The sequence below is a fragment of the Miniopterus schreibersii genome, assembly GCF_964146895.1.
Source record: "Miniopterus schreibersii genome assembly, chromosome: 4".
NCBI lineage: Eukaryota > Metazoa > Chordata > Mammalia > Chiroptera > Miniopteridae > Miniopterus > Miniopterus schreibersii.
Window position 1 is genome coordinate 29,205,938 of NC_138105.1, and position 13,398 is coordinate 29,219,335.

At 42.7% G+C, this 13,398-nt stretch overlaps 1 protein-coding gene across 1 annotated transcript; it reads right to left on the bottom strand.

The window, feature by feature from the left end:
- Positions 1 to 6,132: 6,132 nt before the first annotated feature.
- On the bottom strand, positions 6,133 to 12,758 carry IL21 (interleukin 21; the record flags this gene model as incomplete). The annotated part of the gene is made up of 5 exons (XM_081135232.1): positions 12,606 to 12,758; positions 12,462 to 12,497; positions 8,154 to 8,309; positions 6,246 to 6,323; positions 6,133 to 6,156 (listed from the first exon to the last, which is right to left on the bottom strand). Exons 1-5 carry the CDS (start codon positions 12,750 to 12,752, stop codon positions 6,133 to 6,135), a joined length of 441 nt encoding a protein of 146 aa, XP_080991358.1. The 5' UTR covers positions 12,753 to 12,758.
- Between the last annotated feature and the right edge of the window lie 640 nt (positions 12,759 to 13,398).

Consider the following 13,398-nt stretch of genomic DNA (forward strand, 5'->3'; position numbering starts at 1 on the left):
ATTACAGATGTTCCCCCTTTTCCCCCATTGACCTCCTCCACCCCACATCCACTCCACCCCCAGGCCCTCCCCATATTATTGCCTGTGTCCATAGGTTATGCATATATGCATATAAGTCCTTTGATTAATCTCTCCCCACCCATTTCCCCACCCCCACCTTCCCTCTGAGATCCCTCAGTCTGGTCCATGCTTCTGTGTCTCTGGATCCATTTTGTTCATCAGTTAATTTTGTTCATTATATTCCACATATGAGTGAGATCATGTGATATTTGTCTTTCTCTGACTGGCTTATTTCACTTAGCATAATACTCTCCAGCTCCATCCATGCTGTCCCAAAGTAATCTTCCAAATTTTAGATTACTGAAGGCCAGTTTAAAAAATAAGAGGCTTGGTTATATCTGATAAGACGATGGGGGAATAGTTGCAGAAAATATGTGCTACCCAGATATCAGGGAAAAGCTATAAGAGAAAAAGCAATAGTGCACCCTTTACATAATAAAGAGAAGGCAGACTGTGTGTTGGGAATTAAAACCCTGTAGAAGAATTCCAATGCCAGCCACTGCAGAACCACCAATTCTTCCTACAAATATCTGATGAGTTCTTTCTATGTCCAAGGCATTGTTCCAGGTGCCAGGTATATAGCAGTGAACAAAACAGAACAAATCTCAGCCCACAGTGAGCTCACCTTCTAGTGGGGACAGAGACCATAAACTCATAAATTTCTAAAATCTGTATGTCCAGGATTATACGTACTACAGAGGAAAATAAAGAAGGGGTGTTTGGGAGAGGAGTTGCAATTTAAAATACAGTGGTCATCAGAGAGTACCTGGTGGAGAAGGTGAACATTGAGCGTGGACATGAAGGAAGTGAGGGATGGACCACGTGCACATTTGGCAGGTGCATTCCCGACGGAAGGAACAGAAAGGGCAGATGCCTTAGATGGTGGTGTTCCTGGGGTACTGGGAGAAGGAAAAGGTGGCAGTGTGTGTGGAGTTGAGTGAGAAAAGTGAAAATGAGGTTAGGGAGGTGAGGGGTGGAGGGGATGCTACCAAGTAGCCCTTATAGGACTCATGCCCTGCTCCAAGTGGTATGGGAGCCGTTGGAAGGTTTTGAGCCAAGAGGTGACACATTCTGATTAGTTTTCAAAAGGATCATTCAGGTTGCTTTGTTGCAAACAGATTTTGGTGAGGGGCAAGAGCAAAAGCACAAAATTACTCAGGAAAGTGTCACCATCATCTAAGTCAGAGACTGTGGTGGCCTCAGACAAAATGGAAGCTGGAGATGGTGACAAGCAATTGGATTCTAGCAATACTTTGAAAATAGCTGGCCATCATCACTGGCTTTGGTGATAATTAGATTCAATGTGTAAGAGAAAGAGATGCGAGGAGAATTTCAATGCATAATCATATATTTTGTGTTTAATTCAGTTGAATTTCATAAATGTTTGTTTTCCACTATATGTTATCTACCATATATGATGCACTGTGCAAGCCAAACACAGTTCCTTGTGCCAAGGGAAACAGACATATAAATCACTAAATTTGTATACATCATATTGTGCCTAGTAATCAAAGTATGCTCAAGTTTTGAAAGTGGGGAGAGATTAACGCTGTCACAGATAGAGGGATGGTGGTGGAAATCCTTCTAGAGCTAGTCATGACTAAGTTAACTATTGACAGACACATGAGGGTCTCCTAGTTGTAAGGAAGGGGCAGAGGAGTGATATTCCTGGGAGAGGTCACAGCAGGGACAAAGGGGAGGATGAATGAAACAATGTGGTGGGTCTAGGGAACTAGAAGTAGGTTGGATTGGCTAGCGAGTGAAGTTCAAGGTGAAGAGAGGCCGGGAGCTGAGCGGAGCAGATGGCAACAGGTTCTGCAGGCCCTGCCTTGGGCCTAGGCTCTATTCCAGAGGAGAGTGAAAGGTTTTAACAAGGGAAAGTTGTGACCAGACTTGGGTTTTATAAAATATCACACTGGTGGCCACACAGACATAGATTGGGAAGAAGAGAAGGCAAGAGGCTAGAAATCCAATCTGAAGTCATTGTGACCATTGCGAGGGCCAGCATTAAGGCGATGGCAGAGGGAGGAGAAAAGAAAGGCTGGGTTTAAGAGAGAGAAACAGCAAAGGCCAGTGACCAATTGGTTATGGTGTATGAGAGAGAAGGCAGAGTCTGGGAGGCTGGGGGATGTGTTCCCATCATTAAGATTAGGGATATTGGAGAACAGAAGTGGTGAAAGTAGAGGAAAGTGAGATCATTTTGGCACCTTGAGGTGAAGGGCCTGGGAGATATGATGGAAATCTCCCGGGAGATGGTGGATATATGGGTCTGGGATTTAGCAGATAAAGGAATTAGCCTTTATCTATAGATTTGGTCAATAACACATAGCAGGGTATTAAAAACACAGAAACTCACCCAACTGTTGAGGGAAAAGATTTAAAGAGAAAGGTAGCCAAGAACAGAATCCTCAGGAACGCCGACTTCCAAGGGGGAGATACAGGAAAGCAGCCGATAGCTGACCCTGTGATGTGCCGTCAGAGAGGGAGGGGAAGGATCAGGAGCAGGAGTTGCCTCCACAGTCAGGGCAGAGAGAGGGGTGATCAAAGGTAGCAAAAGCCATGAAGAACAAGTGAGATGATGACTTAGACACTTTGGAAAGCTGGGTCATTGGAGGCCATTGTTGACCAGAGAAAGGGGAGTTTTAATGATACAGTAGTAGGGTGTGGGTGGGCAGAAATTAGATTATGGTGGTTTGATAAGTGGGTAGGAGGTGAGGGAGTATAGACAGGTATAGACTCTTTTCAACGTGCTTGACCGTGAACACCCAGAACTCTCTCCTCCTCACGAGGCATGGTGGTACCCAACTAACCTGTGCCCTGGAGTAGCGGGAGACAGATGTTGAAGCAGGTGAGTATTTAGAGCTGAGAGTGAAGTGGGAAAGCGACCCCAGGAAGCCAGATAGAGGAGGCCTGGCTGTTTGATGAGGTCTCTGGACTGATGGAATAGAAGCAAGTGTGTGAGAGTGAAGAGATGAGCAAGGCCATGGTTTTATGTATGTAAAGACTTCAGACAGAGAGTGGTTCCAAGTGATCAAGTCTGGCACCTGGGAATGGGAACGGCCAAGGATGAGTAAAAGATGCAGGCAGTTCAGGTTCTGGGAAGCTACCGTGTGGGTGGAACCCTCATCGTGGGCACTGAAATCACCCGGTTGGTGGCAAATGTTGGATTCAAGGAAAAGAATGTGCCTGAGTCTTTGGTGAACATGGAGGCTTGTTCACGAGATGACAGTCATCAATAAGAAAAGGGCACATGAGGAGTGAGGTTTGCACAAAAGTAATGGGCATCGGGAAGATCTTCAGTTCTGCCCAGACCTGCCGTACCTTTGGGAGGGCTGCAGAGGTCATGGTATCCTAAAGGTAGGGACAGGATGTGGAAAGTGCCATTTCAGTGGCGTGCGTGAGGAGAGAGGATGTTCTTTAGCATATACACGTAAAAACTAAGTTCCCAGAAACTAACGATCATTTTTATTTTCTTCCAAAACTATTCAATTAAGGATTTCCAGGGAATCACAAAAGACAGTGTGCTGACTGGGTAGTATTTAATATGACCAGGTCTTAAATAAGAAGCTATGAACATAAACATTTAAAACCAAATATATAATAAATAATCATTAAGTTATAAAGTACATAGTTCATATTAAAACTAAATTTTCAGATGCAAATGTCAATACAACAGAGCAATATATAGATAATAATGCTACAGTTCTACACAAGGGTTGGGAAAAGACACTTTCAGCTAAAGGAGAAAGGAGTGGGAGTCATGCCTCATTTCCCTGAACTCCTGGGACCTACAGCAGTGCTTGTCTTTCTTCCTTTCCCTCTCTCTTCCTTCTTTCTTTCTTCCTTCCTTTTTTTAAAACACTTTCCTTGTTCCCACAGTGAGTGTTGCTACAAATCCTCTTGAAATAATGTTGATCAGCTGAACATTAGATTCAGCAGAAAGTTTGACTCAGAAGTATGGTCAAATGCTCCTCTAGGATTATCCAGAATTTTAGCAACTCAGACACATAAAGCTCTAAAGAAAGAGGCGGGATAGACCTTAGAAATTAAGTCTAACAGCCTCATTCTACAGATAGGAAAGAGAAACCTGAAAAATGTAAGCAAGTGACACAGCCAGCAAGAGTTCAGGTCTCCTGTGTCATTGTCATCGGTGAACAGTAATGCTATGGGCCAGCCTCATGTGGCTTTGGAGAGCTGGCTAAGTCTTGAACACAGAGCAGGTGGGGCTGTTCAGGTCCCAATCCTTCCTCCTCTTTATTCCAAGCACTGCCGTTTCTAGGGCTGCCGGGAGGATCCTGCCCGAGGCTCTGAAGTCAGGTTCGGGAAGGCTCTTAGCCAACAGCCCACTAAATTATTTTTACTTTGAAGATAGAATCTTTGGTCAAACAGATTAGAACAGAGACTTATTAACAGTAAATACACCAAAATAAATACATTATTTTAAATATAAAATCACAGTGTCAAAGAAGTCAACAACTAGAAAGCCAGAAACGAGAAATAAAGACTCCCTCTTCCCAAGTCAACTTCGGGCCCGCTTCCCAGCTTCACCCCACAACCCAGCCTGGCACCATCCCACACCGAGGCAGGCCTTAGACGCACAGCACCGTCATCCTGCACATACCTACAGTATTCCTTTGCAATAACACCTTCACACTTAGATCAGGATACTCGTTTCTGATGACCAAACATTTCCTGGAGATCCGATGACATAATTCGTTCCTAACATCTTTTAGAACTATAAAAGTACTTGTTTCTAAAACACTTTTAAGTAGGTAATTTTTCTTCTTAGAGCATAAAGCATTTCTCATACAACATCTTCTTGTGCACTCAGCCATTTTAACAATAAGATTCTCAAGTAGCTTATAAAGTCTCCATGAAAATTTATTTTTCTAGAGTTTCTAACATCCAACTTAAATAAACTGCTGGGGGTGATAGGAAATGGCTCTTCAAGCAGGTTGCCTGTTTGTACTACCCATGGTTGGAAGACTGGCATGTTTGTGCCCAAGTCTGCTTTCTGTGTGGACAGGAGTTCTGAACTTTTGATTTGTAGCCTGACTTTGATTTTCTACAGGTGACTAAATTTACCTGATGCAAAACATACAGACACAAATTGTCTGTCATTTTTAAAAGAAAGGAAGAAAGAAAGAAGGAAATGGGCATTTGGAGTTATTAGCTCACTACCATGCAATCATTGTAATGATTTCAGAAGAGAGCTAGCCACAGTATTTTTAAAAATTCTGTCTGGTCCCAGAAGACCACCTGAAGGACGTCCCTCTATAGATTTTATTTGCCATTTCCACAAGCACAGTATTAGCTCATAAAGGGACTTGAGTTGGGAAGGTACTATTAAACCCACTTAAAGAAAAAAAGACTGAAAGAGTCTATTCCATAAATACATTCATATCTATAGTATTTAAATATTTGATAAATCCCAATGAGGAAGTAAGACTTTTTGTGTAGCCATCTGGTAAAGATACCCCTCTGGTACATAAATAAATTATATATTTATATGTTAGACATTCTGAGATAAAAGTAAACTCTTCAGATATACATTTTTAAACACTCAGTTTTCATTTCATTAAATGACTAGACTTCAGCTTGCTGTTTTGACCCTATGGTTCTATATTTTTCAGCTTGAATTATGGTGCATCATTTTTAACTTATGATTATCAGAGACTTATGATTATCTTTTTGTGGCAATCAAGATAAAAGTTAATACAAGATCAATACATTCCCAAACTGTATTTTCAGTTAAAAATTTTAGCTTCTCCCCAACCAAGAAATGTGATAGTTGGGCAGTTAAATAAAAATTTTAGAAGTCATCGAAATCCATAACATAGGCAATCAGTAGACAGTTTTTTCAAGTTGGGCAAACACAGACCACATGGATTAAACTGAAGTATTGCATAGCAACATGGGGGAAATGATCCGGACTTTGAACACCTATCTGAGTTTCCCCTCTTCATTCCTCCACTGGGAATCCCCAGAAGCGAATGTCCCTGCTGTGTTAGAGTACATCACATAGTGTCCAGCTGCAGCGAGGTCCCCAAGAACCTTCCTTCGTCACATGCTCTAGGAGAGGTGCTGGTGGATCATCTGTGGAAACAGTGTACCATGAGTAACCCCACACGGGACGCGATCTGGATAAAACTGAGGTAGAAAATCTAACATAATATAAGTGGTACCTTCTGGATGAGTGATTTCAGTCTTTCTAGGAATTCTTTGGGTGGTTTTTTCTCATAAGAATCACATGAAGGGCACACCTAGAAATCAATGAAAAAGTAACATTCCTCTTTAAAATTGTTTTCCTATTAAATAAAACATTCATCTAAAATTTATTTTTTCCAGTTAGAGACATAATTCATGTTCACTCAAAAAACTGAGAAACACATAAAATTGTTCAGAAAATAGTAATGGGGAAAATCACTTACTGTAATCCCACACTCAGAGATAACCACAGCCATGTTTTGATACATACCCTCCGGTGATTTTTTTTCTTTGCTTCTCTATTATTTACACTGATTGGTAATTTGCTTTTTTTTACACTTAAGATATCATGAGCTTTTCCTGTGTGTTAAATATTCTTCAAAAATATGGTACACAGTGGTAGCTTTGTGTTCCAACATAGGATTGAACTATTACTATTTTGGGAAGCACATATTGCTTCTAACATTCCTCTATTTTATACAATGCTTCAAAGAACATCTCTGAATATTTTTTTATATACATCTTTATATATTTTATTTGGTAAGTTTCTAGAAGTAGAATGACTAAATTAAAGGGATTTAAAATTTTAAGGCTTTTGACATACATTGTACAAAGTTTTACTTCTATTTACATAGAGCATTCTTACCATTATTGGGCATTATAATTCTTTATTGGAAAAAAATAGGATTTCCTTGTTTTAATTCGCATTTGATTGATTACAGGGAGATGGAAGCATCTTTCATATGCGTGTTGTCTGCTTATATTTCTTTTTGGAAATATTTCTTGGCTTAATTTACCCTCATTCCCACTGAGCGCCCTCACACCAGGCCTGCGCTTGGTAGTTAGCATCTCAAATGCCAGTCTGACGCTGGGGTGGGAACATGGGATGGATAGGAGGGGGTTCTCCTTCTGGCTCTTACTCTTTGTAAGGGACGTATCACCTAGCCTCTTTGTTGTCCCTTTCCCATCTGTCAAATGCAGGTGCTTAACTGGATGCTTCTAAGCTCAGTGTCAGCACCACCATTTCATGCTGCTTTGATACTGGGTTTCAAGGACATGTTCAGCTCCTTTCTTTCTCAGGAAAGTTTGAGAGGGATACTTTTCACATTGTGACCTGGCCAAGCAACCAAAGGAAATAAAAATCATTTTGACAATGTAATTAAGATTTTATTTGAATCACATGTGAAATTCCTTGAAGGAAAGAGAACTGGTTTAAAAACTGAGGAGTAATTTATCTTAGGTGTTTATACACTGGATTTGATTAATGCTTATGTCACTCCTGAGAGGATCAGCATTGCTCATGAGTTGGCAAAGGAAGAGCTATACACAAGGGTCTCAAGACCGCCCAAACTGGGGACTGTTGGAAATCTCCAGTCAAATAATGGGGCCCACCATTGAAACAAGTACGGACTCTGCGATTGCACAGGACAGTAATAATCTTTAAGAGAGGAAGGCCAAGTTTGAGATTTATCCTGGTCTCTCTCTAGTAAGCTGTCTTTTTTCTTGCAGGAAAGCTAGGATCTAGTTCCTGTTCATTAGAATACAAGTTATATGTGACCATAGGATGAGAGGAAAGTACTTTGTAACTCCTAAGTCAAAATCGGATTCTCTGCCCAGCGACTCCCTCACCGTGGGAAGCTGTGTTAACATACTCGGAGGCTCGGGACTGTTAGCCTGTTAGCGACCTGGGTTTCTGGGCACTTTCAAGCCTGTGGGCTTAGGAGGGGAGACTTCACGTCTCAGAACAACACTGTATATAAAGTGTAACTGGCAGGAAGACATTGGGGCTCTGGCTACAGGGGTGATCGGGTGTGTGTGCGCGTGTGTGTGCACAAGTTATATACTTAATCAGTTCAGGTAAAAAGGAAAACAAAGGACAGTCTTACTAGTCTCTGTTCCTGTCTTCTCCCTGCATTTGTGGGAGGCAGCTTCCTCTTCAGCTGTTTAGTTAACACATTAATTATCTTCTCGTTGTCTCCTGTATTTACTGACTTTAGTTGGACCTTCTGAAAACACGAAAAAGCCGATCGCTCACAGTGTCTCTGAAAGAGAAATAATGTGTGGATATGTTAACCAAAGTTATTCAGAAAGTAAGCATGTCCTTCCCAGTCCTCTCTTCCTACTTGTAAGACAGTGTCTTGTGTCGCATCAGTTTCAGCAGACACTTACCCTGGGGGCTGAGGAGACGGAGGGAGTCCCACTTTCCACACCTCTCTATTCACAGTGCCTGAGGTCTGGGCGGTGGGCGGAAGCTTGTGTTTTGTAAGGGAATTTTCTAAATATGAGGCCCTAAAAGTCACACTGACCCACGGCAGCTTGGTGTGAGTTGTGCTGTGGTCTGATTAAGAATCTTTTCATTTGTCTTTTGTTTTGCTCTACGATGTACACAGAACATCCCATAGCATCCGATGCCCCAACACCTGGCACTCACCTGTTTCTGGTGGAGTGCCCAGGAAGTGTTTGAGGAGTTGACAAATGAAGTAAAGGAGTTAAAGCCCTTCCTTTGGGGAAGGGACGTGGGTGCCCACCTCTGGTGGAATCATGCCCATCCAGGATTCATTACCTTTGACATAGACCACACTTAGCTTTTCTAAAATGCTGTTTGCACCCCCAGGTCAGGTAGGGTAGGATTCTGCTTGAACTAAGCAGCCAAGGAACAGAGTTTGAGACTCGCCTGGCCTCTGGGAGGGAAGAGGGCTCCTCAGGCAGTAAGAGAATAAGTCATAGTCTCAGAGGCTGGAGAAGTGGACAGAACAAGGATCGAAACGTGGCTCTTGATTTAGTCAAACAACTAGTGAGTAAGTCAGAATCTTAGAAATTGCACTGAAAATGAAACCTATTGGAAGAACACAGTTTATACTGACCTGTCAAAAACATTTTAATGCTGATCTAAGAACTTGTATCCAAGTTTCTTTTCTCTTTCAGCCAGTGTGTACATATGATGCTATCTGCTCCCCGCTTCCCCCCCAAGCTGCCCTGTCTTCACTTCATTGATGGGTGTGGAAGCCACTGCTGTGCAACCAGAAACCCCAGCCTCTTGGTCCCTACAGCACCACCTGATTCTCCTGGACAGCCAGCTGAAAACGGCAAGTGGCCTGCTTTGCATTTTCCAACCCCTGTGCACACCCGGTTTGGATGTGTTGATGAATAACGTTCACCTGAAGACACAGCCCCACTGGGCTCGCTTTGCATACAGAGCCACAAGCCGAGAACCAGCTTATCTGGTTTCCTTCTATCGGAGCAGCTTGCCTCTCATGAGGGCACAGCAGTGTCCTTCCCATGTTTGCCAAAATGCTTATTTAATAGAAACTATTTATAAATGTTAATTTTAGCACTTTTTTTTCCTTGAAAACCACATGCTCTTGTTTGTTGAAGTTTTTTCTTTTCTCTTCTTTTTGACCACAACCGGCTTAACTTACTGGAAAAAAATGATATTCATATTTAAAGAGGTAAATTTTCCAGCTGAAACTGAAAACGCTAACTGCTTCATCTGTGCTGATCTGAGAAACCAGCATTTCTCACAGAGGCCCATTCTGCTGAGTTAACATTTACATGTGTGTTGAAAGGAGATCAGGTTCTGAAGAAGTAGAGGGGCCCCACCGAACAGCCCCCCTTGAGCTACCCTTGCCAGGAGCGGTCCAGACCAGTGATGATGGCCTTGACAGCCTGGACACTGCCACTAACGCCGACGGGGCCGGGCTCCGTCTCATGCCCTCCTGTGTCGGGGGACTGCAGGGTTAAGCTCTGTGCTTTCTGTAAGCCGCAGAGCTGTTCCTGGTGAGGACAAGGCACTGCTGGATTTGACTCCAGATGCGTATCCATGGCAGCCCCGGAGGAAAAAGGTGGAGAAGCTGCCTCTCGCTGCAGTAAGGGGACGCTTGCTGCTGAGAAGGCGTGGAGAGAAGCTTGTCAGGTAGCGCGGGAGCCCTGCCACTCCAGGGGTTTCCCGGATGACCCCCGGTTCGTGTGTGGCACCACGACCTGGGAGCAGGCGCCTGCCTTTCCTGTGCTGTGCCTTGGGGTAGCGAGGCCTGGCTCTCCTCGTCTTTTAACACATGAAAGCATGAGACTCAGCTGTTCTACATGCATTTTGCAGAACAGAGGGAACAGTGGGTCCAAAGCCAGAGAAGTCCCGAAGCACTGCTATCCTCAGCCCTGAGCCATCCAGCCAGGGCTGCTTCGGCCAGGAAGCACACAAGGCTTTGTCATTTTGCAATTGAATATTTAAAAATATTTGCCTTCTGGCAGCTTATTTTTAACCTACTTACTTTTTTTTTTCCCCAAAGAAAGCCCTGGCCATTCACACTGGGAAGTCTTGCTAATGAGACTAAATAACCTAACATACATGCTGGGTTTAAATCAGGGCCTCTCAACAGCAGCACTGCTTGCACTTTGGGGTAGATAATTCTGTGCATTCTAGAATGTTTAGCAGCATCCCTGGCCTCTACCTACTCGATGCCAATAGAACCCCCCCCCACACACACACATAACTGTGAAAGCCCAATATTTCTCCACACATGGACAGGTGTTCTGGGGGCCTGGGGGGAGGTACAAGTCACCAGCAGCTCAGGACCACTGGTTATAATTAGAAAGAGAAAGGAAGATGCCTGGCCAGACCAATTAGAGATCTTAGGTAATGACTACATAGCAACATTTATCTGCAAAAATTTATTCTCATTAAACTTTTTAATCTTTTTAAGTCTCTTATAGACCCTGCTTTGATGATAGCTCTGAAAAACTTGGTAGAACATTACGGTGGCCTTAAACTCTCTTCTTGCCTCCTGAGTCTGCCTGCCAGCAGAGCTTACCGATCTCGATTATACCATCACTCACTAGAATCACAGCCAGAACTGCTCAGTCCAGTCACCAGGTGCACACAGTGTCACCCAGACAACTCCTCGAACTGTGATGTAAGATAAAAAGCACCTCTCCTTAACAAAGCTTATAAAGAAACTACCACTAGGTCAATCAAGCTAGAAAGTGGGGTATCTTTCTTATTTCTCACCGTGCAAGTTACAGACTATAGCTCAAAAACTCCAGAAAGAACTCTAACCACAGCAGTGAAACAAAGGGCATGAGATGCTGAAAAATGTTCTATGTTTTGATCATTAGGACATTGATTAAGACATATTCATACTTATTAGAAAAGTCTTTCCAATAAACTGAATGTGCTACTTTCATTTTAGATGCTACTTATTAGAAAATAAGGGCCTGGTGAATGAGAGTGGTTATGTTCCGAGCTAGAGAGTGAATTTTAGAGAAAAGCAATAGTTGTGACTCATTCACTTTCTAAACTTTTACACAGTCATTTACCATAATTGTTTTCTTTGCAATGTATCTTTGTAAGTTTCCCGTTCTGTAATGTCCTAATTACTGGCAGCACTTTTATAGTTATTCTAATTTATGCAGTTAAAGGTCTGTGACAATGAAAACATTTCCCCAGTTGCATTTATATCCCGAGGATATCAAACCTGCAGGCTAAGTTAGTGAAGACACAGAGCACTTGAATGCTGGGCCTCTTCTTCCCAGACTGATGGATTTAAATGGCTTAAGAGAATGGAGCGAGCTGCTGAAAATGGTCCTTTCAAAAGATCTCACGGAAGGCCGCAGGAGAGACTCTTTGAAGCCAGGTATATGGGAATTCTATTCTACAAGACGGCTTCCTTTCCACGCTCCATGCTGTTCCTGTAATCTATTCTTTCTCTTTTTTTCTTCCTTTCCTCCCTTCCTTCCTCTCCTCCTCTCTTTCTTTCTTTCTAGTTATTAGAGGTAAATTCAGCTTCTTATGGTGTGTATCTGTATTTCTTAGACAGGTGTGCAAGAGGACTCAAGAACTTTTATGCACAGGGCCTCTTACAATGTAATTAGTGAGTCATTGTTCAGAAACTGGTCATAGGATAGATTTATTTTCTGCTTGGTTATTCTGCCTCACCGGTACTACTGAGATGTACTCTTAGAGCTCTTTGGAGATAAAAATGTATTTTATAAGCTATGTCACATATTATTGGTTGGCTGGTTGGTAAATTAATGAATATTTGACCAAAAATAGAAAGAACTATCTTATCAATTATTAAACTTCCAAATTCTTTGAAATTAAGCATATTCTTCCTAAGCAATCATGTTAGTGCCTTTTAAAATTGGATTTAAAAACGTCTATCAAACATATCTTCACAAATAAATTCAACTGGTCCTACCTTTACATCTTCTGGAGCTGGCAGAAATTCAGGGTCCTAGAGCAAAAGGAAATGAGTTCTGAGTTATTTCAGTAAGTCAAAAAGCTTCCTTTATAGTAACTGAAGAATATGCTTTAAATTTTGTTGTGACAAACGCAGCCTTACCAAGTCATTCACATAATGTTTCAGCTGATCCACAACATCAATAAGTTGGCGCAGTCTGATCATGAGGCGATCTTGCTCTTGGAGGCTGGATCTACGGGCCACCGCCCCTGAGAAGATGACCATCAGGCAGATGACTACCCGCTGCATGTTGCCAGGACTGAGTCTCAGAAGCGCCAGGAGAGCAAGACCTGGGTCTCACTTTTCACCTCTGTTTGACTGTGATCAGGTTGTCAGTGGAGCTGCGTATTTATTCATCCTTCAGGGAGAGCTAACGCCCTCCCATCGCAGCCTGGAAATCTTTGTAAAGTGGATGAATGTGAGTAACCCTTTTTCTTTTCCACTGGCTAGGTGTGCGTGTGCATGTGCGAACACGTGGGGGCAGGGATGGACCCACTCCACGAATGTGGTCCATCTGCACCTTAGACAGGAAAAGAGAGGCACGGGTGAATTCCAACTTTCAGCATGAGTTGAAAAGTGTGCATAGTAAACAGTAGGTGCCACAAGACTTCAAAGGGGTAAACAAAAACACTTTGATGTCTCTCTCTCTGCCCCCCCCAGCCTCTTACCTGTTCCCTCTGACAGTCATAAGGGCACTTCAGTAATGACTAAGGTGGCCGCCTGTGCTTTCTCGCAGGACTTTTTCTTAGGGTAATAACTATGCCTTTTGACTGAAATCACCCAGTATTCCATCATAAAGGTAGGAGGGGAGCTATCTTTTAGGAAATTTTAAATATCAGGGGTATTTTCCAAATTAGCAAGAATATTTCAGGTTCTTACTGAAGGTAAAGGGTTT